This window comes from Salarias fasciatus, chromosome 18 (assembly GCF_902148845.1).
Source record: "Salarias fasciatus chromosome 18, fSalaFa1.1, whole genome shotgun sequence".
In the NCBI taxonomy this organism is placed as follows: Eukaryota; Metazoa; Chordata; class Actinopteri; order Blenniiformes; family Blenniidae; genus Salarias; species Salarias fasciatus.
Genome location: NC_043762.1, coordinates 12,784,326 through 12,803,585, shown reverse-complemented (window position 1 = coordinate 12,803,585; position 19,260 = coordinate 12,784,326). Strand labels below are relative to the sequence as shown.

At 42.2% G+C, this 19,260-nt stretch overlaps 2 protein-coding genes across 3 annotated transcripts; both read left to right on the top strand.

The window, feature by feature from the left end:
* The first annotated feature begins 1,039 nt into the window (after positions 1-1,039).
* On the top strand, positions 1,040-5,974 carry LOC115405056 (laminin subunit alpha-3-like). The gene is made up of 8 exons (XM_030114485.1): positions 1,040-1,169; positions 1,314-1,494; positions 1,578-1,736; positions 1,825-1,990; positions 3,375-3,529; positions 3,619-3,712; positions 3,802-3,921; positions 4,873-5,974. Exons 1-8 carry the CDS (start codon positions 1,054-1,056, stop codon positions 5,013-5,015), a joined length of 1,134 nt encoding a protein of 377 aa, XP_029970345.1. The 5' UTR covers positions 1,040-1,053; the 3' UTR covers positions 5,016-5,974.
* A 3,304-nt stretch (positions 5,975-9,278) lies between these two features.
* LOC115405055 (tetratricopeptide repeat protein 39C-like) lies at positions 9,279-19,044 on the top strand. Of its 2 annotated transcripts, none has more exons than XM_030114484.1 (14): positions 9,279-9,694; positions 11,844-11,892; positions 13,274-13,402; positions 13,526-13,640; positions 13,983-14,382; positions 14,966-15,134; positions 15,217-15,310; positions 15,390-15,497; positions 15,868-15,977; positions 16,059-16,182; positions 16,368-16,465; positions 16,663-16,767; positions 16,852-16,890; positions 18,030-19,044. In XM_030114484.1, exons 1-14 carry the CDS (start codon positions 9,501-9,503, stop codon positions 18,117-18,119), a joined length of 1,824 nt encoding a protein of 607 aa, XP_029970344.1. In that variant the 5' UTR covers positions 9,279-9,500; the 3' UTR covers positions 18,120-19,044. The 2 variants fall into 2 exon arrangements, with proteins under 2 accessions (XP_029970344.1, XP_029970343.1); XM_030114483.1 differs by having other exon boundaries at positions 13,941-14,382.
* Positions 19,045-19,260: the final 216 nt, after the last annotated feature.

Here is a 19,260-nt window from a genome sequence, read left to right as displayed (position 1 = left end):
AGCTTCTCTGTGAGGAAATCAAGTGTGAGCAAACAGGAAGCTGCAACAAACTGTGAACGCTGTCAGCAAAACTCCACCTGAACCCGAGCTCTTCAAGAAGTCCAAACGAGTCTGCCTTCCTGTCAGCAGCGCAGAAGAAAAATAGTTTCCACTAACAAAAAAAAAATTACAAAATATGATTGCACATCATATCACTGCATCCAAGTGGAATCAACAAAACGGAATAAAACGCAGCAACAAAGATCAGAAGATCAGCAGGCAAAATTTAATAAACTTCAGACATGAAAATGTAGAAATAGTAAACTACAACTGGAAAAAAGCTATCATAAATACAATTAGGCAAATAAGTTGGACACAAACATCAACAAGCTTTTCTTTTTAAAGCAATACAGTTACATTAGTAACATGGAAAAATTAGTAACATGGAAAAACTACATTGATCAAATTTCATCTACAAAGTCAATAAAATTGTATTGATGCTGTTTTTAGTTGATGTCATTTCCTAATTTGTTTGAATTTTTTTTTTATATTATTTGAACCGCTCCATTTTAAAGTTTAAAAGTGTAAAGATGATCAAAATTCCTCAATATTAGTGTATGCATTATATTAGTATGATCTCTGAATATGATTAAAAGGTCACCAGATGTCTTTATAAAGCTTTCAAATTCCTTATGATCCTCAAAAACTCGATAAATATAAAATAAACTATTACTGGTAAAAATAACATGTTTTCCTTAAAAAAAAAAAAAAATGATGACGACAATTCAAACTTTTGATCACTCACATCAGCTTTTTTTTATGTTTGTTTTTTTAATATAACCTTAATTTTCAACTCAAAAACCACTGGGTTTCTGGGTTTACATGGCTGGATGCATCAGTCAATCTGTAAGAACTCCTGATTTCACTTTTTGGCCTTTTTTTTTTTTTTTCCTCCAGTTTCGTTCATCAGATCCAGTGTCAAAGCTTCTAAAAGATGAGTAACGTCAGCCATGTTTCTCCTGTGTGTGTGTGTGTGTGTGTGTGTGTGTGTTTCAGGACGCTGTGACGCACGCCATGAACGAAAGTGTGTCGTTGTGCACGTTACCGGCCGTGGTGCAGCACGCCCATCGTATGGGAGGCCCCGTCAGCAGCCTGAGCTTTAGCCTCCCGCTGCAGGTCCTGCAGCCCAGGTGAACAAAACCCCGCCCGGAGTCACAGCGTCTGCATACACAGCTATAATTACATTATTATTTCATAAAACTCTGACGCTGTTGCATAAACATGGGGAGATGGTGAAAGTCATCCGTTGCTGTGTGCCTCCTTCATCCCCACAGGCCTCATTTCTCTCTGGATGTGAGGACTCGGTCTCCTGAAGGGCTGCTGTTCTTCGCCACCACCAGAGGAGGGCGCTCTCACTTGGCACTGTACATGTCCAAAGGCCGGATCAGATTGTCTGTGGGCAAACAGAAGGAGATCTTCAACCGGGAGAAGTACAATGACGGAAAGTGGCACTCGGTCAGTGGATACAACAGTCCCCATCACACCAGATCCCCTCCTCTGATCGTCCTCTGTGAGTGTGACGAACGTCTCATCTGCAGGTTATGTTCAGCTTGGAGAAGAAGAAATTCAGGCTGGTTGTCGATGGGATCAGAGCTCAGGACGGTCAGATGTCGAGCTTGGAGTTAGCGTCCATGCAGCAGTTTGTCTCACCCGTTTACGTGGGCAGCGCCCCGGAATCCCTCCACAAAGAGCTGAAGGTGAAATCAGCAGTAAAACGCACCAACATTTACACTCTGGAATCAAAAAGAATTGATAAGAACTTCTGGATAATCTTCTGACTTTCAGTCGAAATCGCTCCCGAAGCAAAGCGTGTCCGGGTGTGTGCGCGACTTCAAGATGAACGGGACGCCCATGCTGAGTCCGAGCAGCAACCGCGGGGCGGGCCCCTGCTTCGAGGGCCCCACCCAGAGGGGGGCCTACTTCTCAGGGAACGGAGCGCACGTCAACATCAGTGAGCACATCGCACATCTCATGCGGATCCTCCAGTAGGGCCAACAAACACAATGGGAATGAACAGCGGTCAAAAGAACAGGCTGTGTTTCCGGGGGACAGTATTTTCAGATGGACCATTTAAATTGTAGGAGAGTTTAAAGAAATGTGATGAAAAATTCAACAAATTGGCCAACATTGTTGATCTGTGAAATCACATAATGACATAATCGGAATTATTGACTAGCAGCATTTATCTTATGTTTCATTGAAGTGTTCCCTAATAAGAATGGTCCGTCAGAAAGTATTTTCCCCCGGAAACAAAGGCCGTTTCTCTGACCGTTGTGCATTTCCATTGTGGGTTCACTTCTGTTGTGTTGTGAATTTTGCTGTTGTGTTGTGACTTTTGCTGTTACAATAGCCCTTCTGGGCCACAGTAGCACAGTGGAGCTGAAACAGGAAAGAGCTGAACACTGCTGAGGCAACCCTGATATCTGGTACCATAAAAATGTCTTTACCCAGCTTCACCAATGATTCACAAACTGATAATAACACAAAGCCGGTCGGGAATCAGGAAGTCCAGGATTATAAGTAAGGTGCATGAGGATAAAATTACAGATAAACTCTCATTTAAAGGAAAAAAATATTAAGAAACCATATAAAAATGACATAAAACATATAAAACCAATGTTGAAACCAATTAAAGCTGAAACAATGTAAATATGACAAAATGAAAACCAAATAAATTCGTAAAGCAAATCATTTAAACATACAATATGAAAATGGGATTGGAAAGGTAAAAGAGATCTCATAAAACAGAATCCTAAAATAGGAAAAGAAAACTATGAATAAAAGCAAATACAACTGAATTTAAAGCACATACAATATAAAGAAACAATATTAAAATAATAAAAGAAACATAAAACTGATGTTGAATCCAAATTAAACTGATATTAAAATACCTGCATAAAGATGGCAGTATTGAAATAACAATGGACTTTTTAATGTTTATGTTGTATGAATTTAAGCCAAAACATGAGTTCAGTTTCAGAGACATGCAAACACAATAAATATCAAATTAAATCTGTAAAATATTCTTCTTGATAACCAAACGCATGCATTGAGTCTTGCAAACTCTCCCGGGTACGCTATTAATTAACTTCATATGTATTAATTAAGAAGCACAGGCCTAATTTCCTGTATAATTAGCATGAAACCGGATAATCTTTTCAAGGACACTTTGCAGGAAATTAATTATATTTCACTTCTTTATCAGATGGTGACCTGTAAAAATGAGTCTAATGTATAATTACCGCAGTCTGTTGTATCGTTCATTTCCCTTATGCATATAAATATACATGACGCACAAACATGGATGTTTGTTGATGCCGTGTGTGTTTTTTCAGATGACTCCTTTGTGGTGGGCTCTTCCTTTGAGCTGCTGTTCAACATCCGACCTCGGAGTCCGACCGGGCTTCTGCTTCACGTCAGCGATGCCGGCAGGACTCGGTCCGAACCCTCCATGGGTCATTATCTCAGTGTGTTCATGCTCAGGGGAGAGGTGAGGACACCTGGAGTTTGTGTCTCTGCTGTATAACCAGCAGTACTGAGTTAAGCTTATGATTAAAATCACTGTCTTCCATCCTCAAGGTGGTGGCGCAGGTGAACAATGGAAAAGGAGAATTCATGGTGTCAGTGAACCCAAAAGCTTCCCTCTGTGATGGACTGTTCCATAAAATCTCAGGTGAATTGTCTCTAAAATATCAGTAAAGGTAAAGACTCAAACTAGATAAACACTCACATGTTTTAATATGTATTAATCACGTCTTCTAGTAATCAAGAGGAAGAATGTCATCCAGCTGTATGTGGACACAATGGATAATTATAAGATTGGATCGCCAGCTTCCATGACGACCCTGACCAAAGACCCTCTGTACGTAGGGGGAATTCCCGGTGAGTATTAATCTGCTACTTTTTTAAGTTAATAGTCTACTTTGCAAATGTTTACATGCATCATATGGAAAAATATTTCATGAAATATAGAGATTTCAGATATAGCAGTAGGTACTCTCTTGACATTGTGAACATACACATTCAAAACTTTCCTCTTATTTAAAAGTTATCAATGTATTTTTTTAACAAGACGAGTAACTTCATTTTACTACCATGAAGCTGACTTTAAGCTGAAATATATAATCCAATTGACTTTATACTTTCATCACCTCAAAAAAATTGTTAATAATTGAGAAATATAATTTTGCGTGTTTTTGAAAAACTGAAAAAAAAAAAATCACGTTAGAAATTGTACAAACTTTTTCTTTTATTGCCAAGTGTTAAAAATAAAACTTATTTTCCCGCTTAAAGCCCAGTTTGATACAAATACATAATCTATAAATAAACTTTGGATGTTTTCTTTTGGAGCAGTCAAAATTTAAAATTTATTTCATTTAAAAATAAACAGATACATGAATAAACTTTCTTCTATTTTATGGTGTAAAGTTAGGTTGGCGTGTTTTTGGAAGGTTTTTTTTTTTTTTTTTTTTTTTTTTTTTTTAAGCATTTTTAAAGGTCACCCTGTGGGAATGTTGAACCCCCTGGTGGACCAGGTTTGGCCTGTGGGCCGGATGTTTGACACCTGCACTCTAAATGCTGTGTAGGTGTGAGTGTAGGCGTGTCTCTTGGTCTTTGTCCTTAAGTCATATAATCTTTTCCGAACGTCTTCCATCATTTCTCTTTCTCTCACAGCTGTGAACTTTGTGACAGCTCATCTCCCAAACAAATTACTTTTGTTTATTCCTTCATTTTTGGGCAATTTCAGATTTATCAGCTGGTTGTGTTTTTCTTCACCGATGTATTGAAGCCTGTTGAATTGACCCGTTGACCACCTGACCCTTTCTGCTGCAGAGACGCTGATGCAGCGGGTGCTTCCCGTCACGTCGTCGTTTGTGGGCTGCATCCAGGACATGAAGCTCAACGGCGAGCCCGTGACCTTCGACCGGCCGTCGGGTGTGTTCGGCGGGGTCAACCTCAAAGAGTGTCCGGGCTGAGCGGAGCCGCCCCGCCGCCGATCAAAAAAACCCAGGGACCACGTCCACCATGTGCAATCTGTTACTGAGACAGAGAATGTGTTCATCTGTAGGAGTGTGTGTGTGTGTGTGTGTGCGATGAGGATTGTGTTTCTATGTGTGTGTGAAGGTGTGTGTGTGTGAGTTTATGCTCGGTTAAATGTGTTTGTATTTATTTTGTGATAAATTCATGTATCACGCCACCATTTCTTGAAGCTGTCGTGGAGTTTGAAGTGTTGATGTCACAGTGGAATGAGTCTGATCCAGCATCATGGACGATCCAGCACTTTACACAAGCTAACAATGATCTGTATCAGGGTGCTGTTGATAGGGTTTTTTTTTTTAAAGTTATTTTTTCTGTTTCTTGGACCCGATAGGTCATATCACAGTAAACATGTTTACACCCATAGTGCTCAGTTTACTGACATTTCAGGGGTTGTCAAGCTTTTTTATATTCCTATCCACAGGACAGAATTTTCCCCACATTGTACCACTGTTCATTTTCCATTTTGCATTCCTTTTGCATGAGAATGATATTTTTTTTTTCTCTCTTCTTTTTAATTTTGTGTACCAGAAAGCAGCATGTTCTGGGATCTGGGTATGTTTGTTTTAATAACCACCAAAAATGCCAAAAGCAGAAGTCACAGGTCTGGGTCGGCTACATTCGGGACCACCACAACAAGATAAAAAAAACATTTTGATTGAAAAATTTCAGACAAAACAAAATGTTTCTGAAAATTGCTCGCTGCCTGTTTACTGTCCTGTTTTGTACACTCACTCGTGTCAAACATATATGGTTGTGAGGAAGAAATAGATCTTTTTAATTGGATACATGTATACTGTACTTTCATTCCTGTGTTGTGACTGATTTGCGAACTGTTTTATAACCTGTCTGAACACTGTTCTTTATAAAGGCTTCTGTTCTCAGTAATAAAATTAGGCTGATGAAAGAGTTTTTTTTCAAACTTGTGATCAAATGAGAAACTTCCATGTTCATTTATTTTAAAAATGAACTGAATATTAAAACTTAAATCGACAATGTCAGGAACAGACCATGCTGATGCCTTCAAGAACATTTTTCCAGTTATCAGCACCTTGTAAAACTGTCTAAACAGGCAAAATTTAGCAAGATTCTACAGTACAACACAAATGTTACATCTTCCACAGAAAAGCAAAAAGTAAAGGTTAACATTTTGTTCCTACTGGGTTCATGACAATATCTACAGTAGGCCTATATATATTTTTTAATTGTTAGAAGTGTTCCCTGGGATAGAGGAAGGGTTATGTTCCACCACAATGTGGCGTCAATTACTAATTTGTTCCACTGAAAATATAAAAGAAGTGTTTCTTGTGTATATATTTTTTTAAAAACACAGCATTTAAAATATTTTTTGAAGGATATTTAAACTTCTGCTCAGATTCAATGCATTATTTAAATGAAATTATAAACTGCTGATTTCTGTTATAATCATGGAGATTTTAAAGGTGCATTAAGGAGTTTTACAACCTTAAAAATACTTATTTTCCACCATAAATATGTTACACATTTTTAATGATGTGTACAATGTGCCCTGACATATTCATTGCAAGAACCTCTAACAGCGCTAAATTGTCACTTGAAAGTTGCAGTGCCGGTCCGGCACCAGCATTTTTTTGGGGAGAATTTGCAAGCAATGATGTAATGCACGCTCCGGCTTGTTAAGTTTCGCTTTGTCCACCATTACTCCGCCAGATGCTTAGTGAGCAACAACTGAGCAGGATCTCCCAGAAAGTAAGAAAAGACTGGCTTCTGGCACTGCCACAACTCCAGCACAGACTCCACCAGGTAAAAGAAACTTAAATTTTACTTGAGTGCTACTAAACGAGCGAGGAAGGAGTCCCCCTCTTCCGTGCACGCGAGCCACAGGCACGAGTTTTTCACTAAGCTGCATTACGCCCAAGGCCTGCAGGGGGCGCTGTTTCGCATAAAACGTGCAAACTCCTTAATGCACCTTTAAATTAGTTGTATACTTTTTCTTATTTAAGTATTATGATTTTCTTGCATTCCTTTATCAGTAGCAAATTTTGTTTCATTCAGTTGTTAGTTATGTATTCTGAATAGATTAAATAAGTGTTTTCAGATAACAGCCACAGTAATTAAAAAAACTATTCTTTCCTAAACTTCTGTGTTCTATGCAACTGAGCACAAATGACCTGTGTCTGTGCCTTCTATTCTGCTGGTCATTCAGAGGTTACATACAGACAATGCATCCGTTTCAAAGAGCTTTTCAAAAACTTGCTCCTGCCCCTACCAGTGGAGATCATGGTGGCGATGCTGTAGCTAGCATCTGAGCAGCGAGCGCTGCACCTACCCCTACCACTGATGTAGCTAGCAGCACATCAGCTAACATTAGCAGTGATCCTGCTGCCTGCATCACTCCAATAGCAGCTAGCATAACACCAGCGAGCACTACTTCTACTCTACCTCCTCCTCCTCTCCAAGGTGTTGTTACAGTCAACCCCAAACTTCCCATTTTACCCAGTGATTTAACCACCATTGCACCAACCCAGCTATCCAAAACGTGTATTTGGCAAAAAAAAAAAACTGAGGTCATTCAATCCGGCCCTGCCTCCAAAATGTCAATCACGCTGGAAAAATGCTTGCGTAACGCCATCAAGCACGCTCGTTCCCGTTATCTGTGCATGCGCATTCAGAGTGTTTATGTAGCCCGTGAGCTTCGGTTTCAGCCAGTTCTTACCGATGGCGAATCTGACATAATGAAACTGTAACTGTTTCGGAAAATAAGCTTTATGAGCGAGGCCGACTGCAGAAACTGTAAACAGAGCCGTGCACGCCCGGAGAAGATGAGCTTGTGCTCGCACGCTTCCGACATTGATAGGCATTTCCTCGGGAGAAGCAGTAGAGCTGGTAGGATGGTCTGGCACATGCGCGTTTTTCAAAAAGCGAGTAACAGACGTTTGGCCTTGACTTTTGAGAAAATCGTCCACTTTAACTTTAAGCCTGAAATTATTCCTATCTTGGGCTTTCGGCACTGGACGCCAGGGTGGCGTCGGGGTGGGGGGTGGGGGTGTTGTCCTATGACCTTTTCTGAACTGCCGCATGGATGTGTGCCTGGGGGACTGGCTCGGATCTGGGCTCTGGGAAGGCCGCTGGTCAATTGGCCCCTGAGGGCCTCTCTGGCCTGCTTCTGGTCTTCTCAGGGGTCGGAGGTCATATATTCATAGGCCACTATCACTATCACATTTGCATGAGCACGCTGATCTTTAATCACTCTTTACATTCTACATGTGGACTCAGTCAGGACTCAGTGTTCTCTTGGGGTGGGTTAGACTAATGATGATCTGTATTAGTCCTCTCCTGATGCTCTGGTGTAATTTCATACCTAAATCCTCAGCTTGTACGCTCCAGGTTACTACCAGCTATATTCTCTAACAAAAGTCCGTAAGATGCCCTCTGTCATATCTTTATGTAGGTGTAGTAGCCGATTGTCTGGAGTATTACAAAAAAAAAAAAGATTGTCTGTTCCTGCACGCTGTTCCTTCTCTTCTCTTCACCCCCTTGTTGTAGGCTTGTCTGTTTTCTTTCACTTTCTGTTTCTTCCACTTTATGTCCCCCTGTCAGGTACAGCAATATTATATCAGCACTGAAAATAAATAGAATAAAAAAAGGTGTTAACAAGAGAAGCTTTATACTTATAAGCTAAAAAAAAACATGAAGAGAAGCTGTCCCTTTAATCCTGTGCCATAAATAAAATACATTTAAAAAAAACCAAACCAAACATTTTTTTTTTTTTACATTAATGTAATTATGTTATGTTCTCATGCAGCTATGGAAAACCCAAAATAAAACTTGTTATTGTTTTATTGAACTATAATAACATTTGTTTACATGTTAATAATTGTGGAAACAGGTGACTTCAAAATTTGAATGACCGCGCCCACTCTCGTGATGCCTTCACAGACTTCAGTTTTTCCTCCCAGGTGCTTTTCGTATCTGTATAACATAAAATCGCTCCCTATATAAATTCAGCGTGGTGCCGCGCCACAAGCAGTTGGAGGGCAAGAAATCGATGCTGTACTTATTGAGAGATATTTATGATGTGTATTTAGAGATTTTTTGGAGGGCACTTAACAAACCGCAGCCCAGACGTCGTAGTGTTTTTTTTGCGTATTCCTGGTGTTCCTGAACGCAGCATGCTTCCTGAACCTCTGGAGGAAGGCGGAACAGCAACACAGACACCGGGCCGGCGGACAGTGCGCACTCCCGGGGCACCGCCGCTCAGTGATGCGTCTCGTTCTCACTCAACGTATTCTTTTTTCGGCGAGACGGACATGAATTCCTGTGGTGACAACTACTCCACCGGCTGAGACCGTCCACACCGCGAATAACCGGAGCAGACAGTCCGCACGTCCGTCCCTCTCCCCCCGGCCGCATTCCGCTCCTTATCTCCGGTGTCGGGTATCCTAATGGCGGACCCGACCGAACCGGCCCCGGGCGGCATGGACCGGCAGCGGCGGCAGCGGCAGCAAGAGGAGGAAGAGGAGGAGGAGGAGGAGGAGACGACGGAGCGGATAAACGACGCAGAGCTCGCTCTGAAAGGCATCAACATGCTGCTGAACAACGGCTTCAGGGAGAGCGACGAGCTGTTCAGAGCCTACAGGTCAGTGATGGGGGTGCGTGTGCGTGTGTACGTGCGTGCGTGTGCGATTGCTCTAGTTTTTTAAATGAACAGGAAACAGTTCCTGGTTTGAGTGTGTGGTTGTGGTTATTATTTATGTTGACAGTCCCTGGCAGTGTGAGCAGCTGGTTTTTCCTGTCCTGCAGGTGCTTTTTCCTTCCCTGTAGGTGCTCTCCTGGATTTTCCCGTCCTGCAGATGTCTTTATCTGTTTTCCCCTGTCTTTTCCTGTTCTCCGGCTGTTTATCCTGTCTTTTCCTGTCCTGCAGCTGCTTTTTTTCTCTCAATAGATGAATGAACTACTTTTTAAGTTGTTGACTAATCATTACACTGTAATTATGTTTACAGCATCCTAATAATCATTACTTGCTTTTAGGTGCAAGTTCATCATGTTAAAAGCCAGTTTGCTTTTATTTACACCCTTCTAAATATCCCCACAGTTATTACACTTTAAACCCAAACATTACATTGCATTGAGTAGTTGCTCAGTTGCAGCTATTGATTTCAAACTGTGTGATAAACTGAGTACAAGAATGTATGTGCTCTCATTTTCTTACATGCAATTACAAACATACCCATCAATAAAGTATTTGACAGCTTAAAAAAAGGGATGGATATTAAATTAAAGCAGGAAAGCAGTGAGGCCTGAATTTGTATATGTCGGCTTTCTTTTGCTAATGTTTGTTTCACATGTAAGGATTGAGGGTGTCATCCAAGTGGAATCAGGAAAACTATATCTTGGGGGAGCAATTAAGAAGACAGCACAACAGGAAGACAGACATCAATATTAGCACAACAGCTAACAGAGTAGTGTCTGTCTGAGTGTACTGTAATGGAAAATTACTTGATCAGATTTTCTTGGGACTAAGACAAGGATCCCACCCTCACTGTGTAAAAGATACGTTTCCTATTGATCTTAGTTCAGTTAAACATTAAAGAAATCGACTGAAGTCCCTAACCACATCAGCAGTGACAGATTTATTCTTTACATCCATCCCCCATGCTGTTCTCTCATCATACCAGTGGATTAAATCATAAAGGTCTTGTATGTAGATTGTGAAGGGCACCTCCCGGATGTCCTGACCCCTGGAGAGCAGCCTAAATGTCACCTCTCACACTAATTACACACAGCTCTGGGCACCATCCTGTTTTGACCTGTCAGTCATAAGTAAGATGAGGAGGAAGTCGGAGGGAAAAAAGCGGCAGATGAGCTCCCGATGTGTATTTCTGATACACAATAATACTTAAATGCCTGGACCTCTTGCAGATTCTGAGTAACATATGGCTGGAAACATGAAGATACACAAGCCACAAGCCTTTCTGTCTGGACAAAACCACATTAAGAGAGGAATCACTTAACATTGCTTTAGACATCTGTGTAGGTCAGAACCAGTGAAAATACAACTTTTTGGAAATGCTTCCCAAGGTGGAACTTGTCAAAAATGCTCAGACTCCTTCTCCATGGAAACAGAGGAAAATAAAGCTTTTCTGAAAAGGTTCAGACTCTTTGTATTGACAGTGGAAACACTGCTACTGTGCACACCTTCTGTAAATTCAGCAGTTCCACAGACCTAAACCTACAGCCACACATCTCAGGTCACCCTGGACCACTTTCTCATTTCAACTGCTTGAGGTTTATACAAGTGCAAGAGCTTATTCAACAAGTTAATGTCTGTGTTTTCTTCTCTTTTCTGATCAGTATGTCACATGTAATTTGTATATTTCTGTATTCCGTCCTGTTATTTTCTCTCTTGACCCCAATTGGTGGATGTTCTCCACCTTCGAGTCTGCTCCTGATGGAGTTTTTCCTTTTCCGTCTAATGCATCTCTTATCTACTCTTCTACTTTCTTATCTACTATTTTCAGCTTGGTTGATTCAGAAAAAGTTCCTTTCTTTTTAATACCTCCTAAAGTAAAAACGGATCTTGGCTCACTGACGAATACTGAGAATGACCTGCATTTCCTCGAAATCCGACCGCATTTTTTTTTTTTTTTTTCACTTCGTGTCTCGACTTGCTCATGTCTCGTTGTACAAGTTAAACAGGCCTCACTTAGCTCTCCTTCTTTCATGTTTTTGCAATTCGTCTCTCATGGATAGATCAGTTAAACGTTCCCCTTTTTCTCCTCTCTCAGGAACCACAGTCCTCTGATGAGTTTCGGGGCCAGTTTTGTCAGTTTTTTGGTGAGTAGTCTCTGGGAACGATCCTGCGAACTGCAACGTTTGGTTTCATTATGAGTCTGAAGGACTTTCTCATTTCCTCTTCTCATGGAGAAATAAAAGCATGTGACAGAATCACTTTACCTCTTGCATAAAATTTTGGATTGATCATGATCCTCCAATTTGATTATTAGATTTATGACCTTCTCCACGCTAAATAAACCCAAATTGGTTCTGTCAAACTTAATAAAGACAAGAATGAAAAGTTATATCACCCAAGTAGTTGTTCTAACAGTGAATGAGCTCCATCAGTTCATTCATAACACTGCCAGCAGTCACTGATTAAACATGTGCTCCACATGTCCCCGAGCTATTCCACAAATACACATTACTTCTATTTAAAAGTCTTAAACTCTTCACAAGTCACACAGTAACTTTTTCCTATTGGAGCTATGTGATAGAAACGTCTTGTCGAGTCCCATTAAGCCACTTTGTGCTTTCGTTCACCCTCTGCTCTGAGCGCGGCCGTGTCAGATTCGCTGGTCATAATAGGATTTATTTGATGGGGGGGAAAACAACAAACAAGCTCACGCAACATGTGGGCCAAAATTACAGAGCTTCTGCAAGCAGAGAAATCCCCAGATAAACTTTTACAGACTAAAAACCACAGGTTTTTGTGATCATGATAAAATGTGGACTTTCTGCTTTTTGTGTGTTATCTCAAAAAACGTTTGGAGTATGCAGTGTGTTTTCCCAAATGAACCATGGATTTATCATCAGACACAAATAATGAGCAAAGCATTGAGAATTATATAACCGCTTCATTACTGTGAATTATGCATCAGGAAATTCAAAGAACAAAACTTGTAGCAAGCAGTAATACTTTACTTTAATATCAAATTGTCAATAATATTCTAAATTAGTTTTTAAAAATTACTACTTAATCAGCTGTAACAACAAAAGAATGTTTTATTTCATAGGAATGCAGTCCTGCAGGTATAATTTTTTGGGTGGAAATAATGAGCTGATCATATAATTACGAGCGAAGTTTTAGCTTCATTACATTCAAAATGTTCTAAATGATTATATAACAGCCAGTGTTAGGTTTTTTGTTCCAGGCCTGAGCCAACTGGGAATCCTGTTACGATCTCTGTTTTCTTCTTTTAAATCGTCTGCATGTGACACTGCAGCTTGAATAACTGTGGGAAGGTCATTTTAGCGGAGGTGTATCCACAGACAGGGGGGTAAAACTCAGGGACCACATGGATGCTAATTTTACCGCAGAGGAGATCAGAATAAACAACTTTGAAGGTCTTATGCTGTTTCTTCCTTCCGAGGAAATGTGGATCATTTGTAAACTCGTGCATAAATAATGCGCTCATTATATTTCGATCTTGTTTTCCAGAACGCCATGATGACGTTTGAAGAGGAAAAAATGCAGATGGCCTTCGAGGACCTGAAGGCTACAGAGAGACTGTGTGAGAGCGAAAACACAGGCGTCATTGAAACCATCAAGAACAAGATCAAACGCAGCGTGAGTGCCCTCGGAACACTCGATTCAGTGGAATGTTTGTCTGATAGAAGAGCCTCAGTGTGTCTGGCTCGTTAGCCGCTCCGGCTCCTCTTCCTGTGTGTCAGCGTCTGTTTGTGTGGGCAGACGGACTCGCAGAGGTCAGGGGTGGCAGCCGTGGACCGGCTCCAGAGGCAGATCATCATCGCGGACTGCCAGGTTTACCTTGCAGTGCTTTCTTTCATCAAACAAGAGCTGTCAGGTAAAGAAAAGCTTCTAAGCTCTCTGTCACAGTTTATTGCTCATTTTAACCGATCCCGTCATTCTCAGAATGCAAACACTTAATTTTCCTTTATTTCTTTTGAGAATGTGCGAGAACTATACGAGTGCCATACCATTTGGAACCACTAGATGTCATTAAACACTTTTTTAAAAGATGTGATTTATACAGGAAATACATTAGATATTTTCCCAAATCTCCCACTACTGTTAGGTACAAAGACATTTCACTTCTGATCAAAATGGATGTATCATAAAAAACTGTTATGCTTGTGCCCTGCAGAGAAAACCCTGATCACTGACCTGCCCCTTGCTTCCCTGCCAGCATATATCAAAGGAGGCTGGATCCTCCGAAAGGCCTGGAAGATGTACAACAAATGCTACAACGACATCACACATCTGCAGGAGGGCTCCAGGAGGAGGGCGTCCCAGCAGCCCGCCCCGTCCTCGTCCTCGTCTTCGTCCTCGGCCCCCGACCGCAGCCGCTCGTCCTCGCCCGGGCCGAGCCCGTCCCAGAGGCCGGACGGCGTCTGCCCCGAGGCTCTGGACCGCCTGAAGGGCTCGGTCAGCTTCGGCTACGGCCTGTTCCACCTCTGCATCTCCATGGTGCCGCCGCATCTGCTGAAGATCGTCAACCTGCTGGGCTTCCCCGGGGACCGGCTGCAGGGCCTGTCGGCGCTGACGTACGCCAGCGAAAGTAAGGACATGAAGGCCCCCTTAGCTACGTGAGTGAGTATGTTTGTCTCTCTGTTCTCAGAGTGTCGCCGAAGCAAAAAGAGTCACAAAGAAAGCTGTGTGTGTCAAGGAAAGATGGAAAACAGTCAAATATAATTCATAAAATCCTTTTCTTTCCTGCTGTGATCAACTGTATAAAGTTTTCCATTTAAGCTTTCTTGAAGGTACAGTATGTAAATCCTAAGTAATGCCACTTTTGTTCACTAGGTGGCAGTAGCAACCGAGTGCATTGTTATAGAAAGATTGACTCTTTGTACCATCTTGTGGTAGAAAGTGGTATTACAAGAGATGCTAGATTTTGACTAGCTGGTTTTCTTCATAATGATTTTAATGGTTTTGAATTCAAATATACTGAATTTGTGATTGTGCTGATCTACTCACAAATTACAATGTAGAAATTTAGATGCGTCATTCAGTAAAATTTAAGTTTGAGGCAGATTTCTAGCTGATGTATTGATTTGTTGGTTCACATTTGATCAAACCTAATAAAGTAACTGCTGAGTGTTACGGTAAAGGTATCTGTGTTTTTCTGATATTCTGCCTCAGTATTTACCGTCTGTGCCTCCCTTCCAGCCTGGCGCTGCTGTGGTACCACACCGTCGTGCAGCCCTTCTTCGCCCTGGACGGCGCAGACACACAAGCAGGCCTGATCGAAGCCAAATCCATCCTCAAGCAGCGGGAGACCGCCTACCCACGCTCCTCCCTCTTCATGTTTTTTAAAGGCAGAGTCCAGCGCCTTGAGGTAAGGTCACGCTGGGAAGATTCTCTCCTATCTGTCGCCTCGTGACTCGGCGCTGCCGCTGTAACTCAAGTTTCCTTTCCAGTGCCAGATCAGCAGTGCCTTGACGTCCTTCAGCGAAGCCTTAGAGCTGGCCTCCGACCAGAGGGAGCTCCAGCACGTGTGTTTATACGAGATCGGTACTGCTTATCCTCCCCTCCCACATTCTAAACGGCGGCGCTGGTTTGCATCGTCACGTGTGACTGTTGAATGTTTCAGGCTGGTGCAGCATGATCGAGCTGAACTATGGAGACGCCTACAGGGCGTTCCAGCGGCTGAAGGCCGAATCTCGCTGGTCCCAGTGCTACTATGCCTATTTAACCGGAGGTAATCACAGCAGGAGACGAACCGGGCTCCAGACATTCCTGTAAATAACACATTAGAATGCAGGGACGGAAAACTTTTGCCCCAAGCACTCTGTGAGACCATAAAGCGCCTTTATGGAAAAGATCAAATATTGATTTTATAATTGAATCTCATGTTAAAATTTGAATATTTGGACTTCCATCCAGATGATGGAGTTTTTTCCTCCCAATGACTGATTGAACTTCAACTAACATCTCCTATCAGGAATCAGTTTAGATTTTTTTTTTTACTAATGTTATTAGCTGCATTTTATTGTGAAAGATTTTTACCGTAGTACAGCGGAGTCCTGTCCTGGTTATTCTAATGTAATCCACCATGTGTTGTGGTGCAGCTTGTCAGGGAGCCATGGGGGATCTCAACGGAGCGGTCTCTGTCTTCAAGGACGTTCAAAAACTTTTCAAGCGGAGGAATAATCAGATCGAGGTGTTTTCTGTGAAGAGGGTGAGTGTAAAGCCTGCAGATGTTCCGTCAGACGTTTAGATAAAAGAATAATTGTGTTTCTTGTGTTTTTTTTTGGATCAGGCTGAGAAGCTGCGGAGTCCCTGTCTGACCCAGGAGCTCTGCGTTCTGTCCGTGATCGAGATTCTTTATCTGTGGAAAGCTTTACCCAACTGCTCCACCGCCAAGCTGCAGGCCATGGCACGAGGTACCGAACGGTGAAAACAAGCAGGCCGGTTAACCCTTTGGTTTTCAGTTAAATGTATTTAGAAATAAAAATAAAATCTTTTGGACAGAGTGTGCTATGTAGTGTTCATCTCTGAGGCTCAGTCTCATGTTAAGTTTTTTTTTTTTTTTTTTTCTCGTTTGTTTTGTTTTTTGCTTTGTCTTCAGTCCTGCAGGGGATCGAGGACGCCTCCAGTGCCGGCCTGAAGAACCTGCTGCTCGGTGCCATCAACAAAAGTCTCCAAAATACCAAAGAAGCCGTTCAGGTCCTGAGCGCCTTCAGCACTTCTTTTTACCTGATTTCACAGACTCGGTTCACTTTTATCCAATTTAAATCAATAAATGAACTAATCAGTTAGTTTAGAAACAGATGCAAACTCAGTCTAAAAACAGGTCCAAATGTAGTCAAGAAGTTGGTCCAAACTTTTAGTTTGTTTCTGGTTGTTCTCATTGTTATGAACAGTATTTCCAGCTGGCTGCGGGGGACGAGGTGGGCCGACTCACCAACTCGTACGTGCAGCCGTACTCGTGCTACGAGCTGGGCTGCGTGCTGCTCGGCTCCCCCGAGGTGACTTCACTCCTCCGGCTTTTGTTGTGCGACAGAAAGTTTTCTTCTGAAGAAAAAAGTTTGATCCTGTTTTTCTGTCTCCAGTCTGCAGGGAAAGGCCGGGCGCTGATGCTCCAGGCGAAGGTACGGCTCGTTTTCTGGGCTTTGAGAGTCTTTTAGGGTTCTTTACTTTGCCGGTGATTCCTCCTAATGAGGGTTGATTATCTTGAAGCAGTCGATCGATTACGAGCGCTTCAGTATCGGTTTTTCCATTAACGCCGCTCGGGCGTTGCTCAAAGGGCACTTCTCCCGCCTCCATCCAGAAATCAGACATAAAAGGCGTCGTTACTCTTCTTCAGAGCGTGAATTACATTCAGGTGGATCGTTATCGTGGAGGAAAGAAGCTTTAGAGTTCAACTCAAAAGAACTGAGATAAGAGGTTCATTTTTCCCAGTACGGAGATGTGTGTGGTTTCAATACCAAAACAAACAGCACCCACTACTGGCCCAACGTGAAAGCTACATCATTTTCGTATAAACGTGAAGCTTCGTGAGAAGATGAAATAAATCCACAGAATCTGACTCATAACAAAACGGTCATTTGTTCAGTATTTCTCTGAATATAAGACGGAGCCGATTCAAAAAGCTGAATCCTCTTTTCTAACAGTTCAGATAGAAAAGATGTTGCACGAGACAGCGGCTCTGCCGCCTCACAAAATATTTCATTTTAGACAAAACATCCCACGAAATGAGCCAGTTTGGATGTGTTGTCTGAGATCACGACTGGAGACACCCCGGCTGTTAAAAACCTCATCACCGCTCAGAAAACTGCTCCCAGCCGCAGCCTCGTGCGGCGAGCTGTTTGCTGCTGCAGCATTGATTTTCCGGGCCGACAGTGATGGAGCTGGAATCTCTGCATGACTCAGCAGATGCGCCGGAGTCAGAGAGACGCCGAGCCGCCGGCGTCACGCCGACTCCTTCAGGACCGCAACACACGCGGCGAGACGGCGACGGCGGGGCTTTCACGTCTCTTAGCAACACCAAATACCTGCCGAAAAAGTGCTCCTCCTCACTCAGAAACATCGTATTTCTCTCTTTGGATTGAAGCTGTAACCCTCACTGTTCGCTCTTTAAACTTTAACTTGAAGGGTTGTTTACTTGAAGGACTGGGCCGTATGAGTTCCCGCAACAAAATATAAAGGAAAATGTTGCCCCCTCATTTAATGGTGGGACTTTGAGATGTATGTTTCAGTCAACTTTCTTCCTTGTCTTGTTACTGTGCAGGAGGACTTTGCCGGCTACGACTTTGAGAACCGACTCCACGTCCGAATCCACTCGGCTCTCGCCTCCATGCGAGCCGCAGCTCAGCCCTGATGGAGGAGACGCCACAAAACACCCGTCTGGGTTGATTTCTCTTCTTTTTTTTTTTTTCTTTTTTTTATATGTATACATTTTGAGCCAACACTTAAAAATCATGAGCGAGAGAACAGCTCCAAGAAGTGTCAGCTCTTTTCAGAGCATGAATTTGTTTTGTATAGTTTACATTTGGACTCTTTTGAAACTGAAACGCTCGTCTGCGAGGCGAATGTAGAAGCAGAATGACGCGTTTGTGTGTTGACGCCAAATCAGTCTGTGTGCTTTTTTGAAAATCTTGCATTCAGATGCGCACCTTCAAGGACCTGTAGGCTGGGTTTTCTTTGCCCTCAGTTTAGACTTGCAGCTTCCTTCTCGTCATGCTGGAGCTCACTGACTTGAAATCCCCGAACAGCTCTGTGGCCGTACTCCATGGCGATTTACAAGACATGACTGAACCTGTATGTCGGGAAGCATGACCGACGTGAGCCTGCAAGCTTGCACTTAGGGCAAAAAAAAAAAGCCTTTTTTGAAACATTGTCTTTTATATTTAGAAAGTAGCAGAATCCACTGATAAAGAGATGGTTCACAGACATTTACAGGTCTTCGTAGGTTTGCACAAATCAGTGTTCATGCGTTAAACATGCACGGATTGGCACAAATTCAACCACACGCGCAATTTCGCTGCTGTATTGGCCTCGTATTGACAGAGGTTGTTCAGGTGTGCTGCTCTCACCGGGGATTCCATGTTTCCTCACCCTCGTCTCACCAGGCCAGGTTTCGCACAGTAAAGGCACAAATCGAGTACGGAGACGGAACGACCTCGGAGTTATTTTAGCTTTGTATTTTCTTTTTAAAAGTTGTTTCTATTAGTGTAAATACGTCTTCAAAAACAAGTTTTAATAAACGAGCAAACACTGTTCCACCTCTGAGTGGCCTAAACATACACTGCATTACATTTGTTTTATTAAGAAAAAGCTTGGTTATTCTACTCTTTAATGGTAAAGTGACCGTATTTCTCTTTCAGTGGTTACGCCACACATACAGGAGGGGAAACCATGTGAGTGCACATTCTCGTACAGTTAATTACAACAAAACCAGAAAAAGCAATTCAATTTACATTAAGCTTTTATTTAGCAACAATAGAAATTATGTTTTAATA

Bases quoted from the DNA above. Each gene is read 5' to 3' on its own strand.
- LOC115405056 (XM_030114485.1), top strand. From the start codon at position 1,054: ATGAACGAAAGTGTGTCGTTGTGCACGTTACCGGCCGTGGTGCAGCAC. The intron at 1,737-1,824 runs GTGAAATCAGCA...TCTGACTTTCAG, and splicing joins CCCTCCACAAAGAGCTGAAG to TCGAAATCGCTCCCGAAGCA. The intron at 3,922-4,872 runs GTGAGTATTAAT...TTTCTGCTGCAG, and splicing joins GTACGTAGGGGGAATTCCCG to AGACGCTGATGCAGCGGGTG.
- LOC115405055 (XM_030114483.1), top strand. From the start codon at position 9,501: ATGGCGGACCCGACCGAACCGGCCCCGGGCGGCATGGACCGGCAGCGG. The intron at 13,403-13,525 runs GTGAGTGCCCTC...TTGTGTGGGCAG, and splicing joins AGAACAAGATCAAACGCAGC to ACGGACTCGCAGAGGTCAGG. The intron at 14,383-14,965 runs GTGAGTGAGTAT...CCTCCCTTCCAG, and splicing joins ATGAAGGCCCCCTTAGCTAC to CCTGGCGCTGCTGTGGTACC.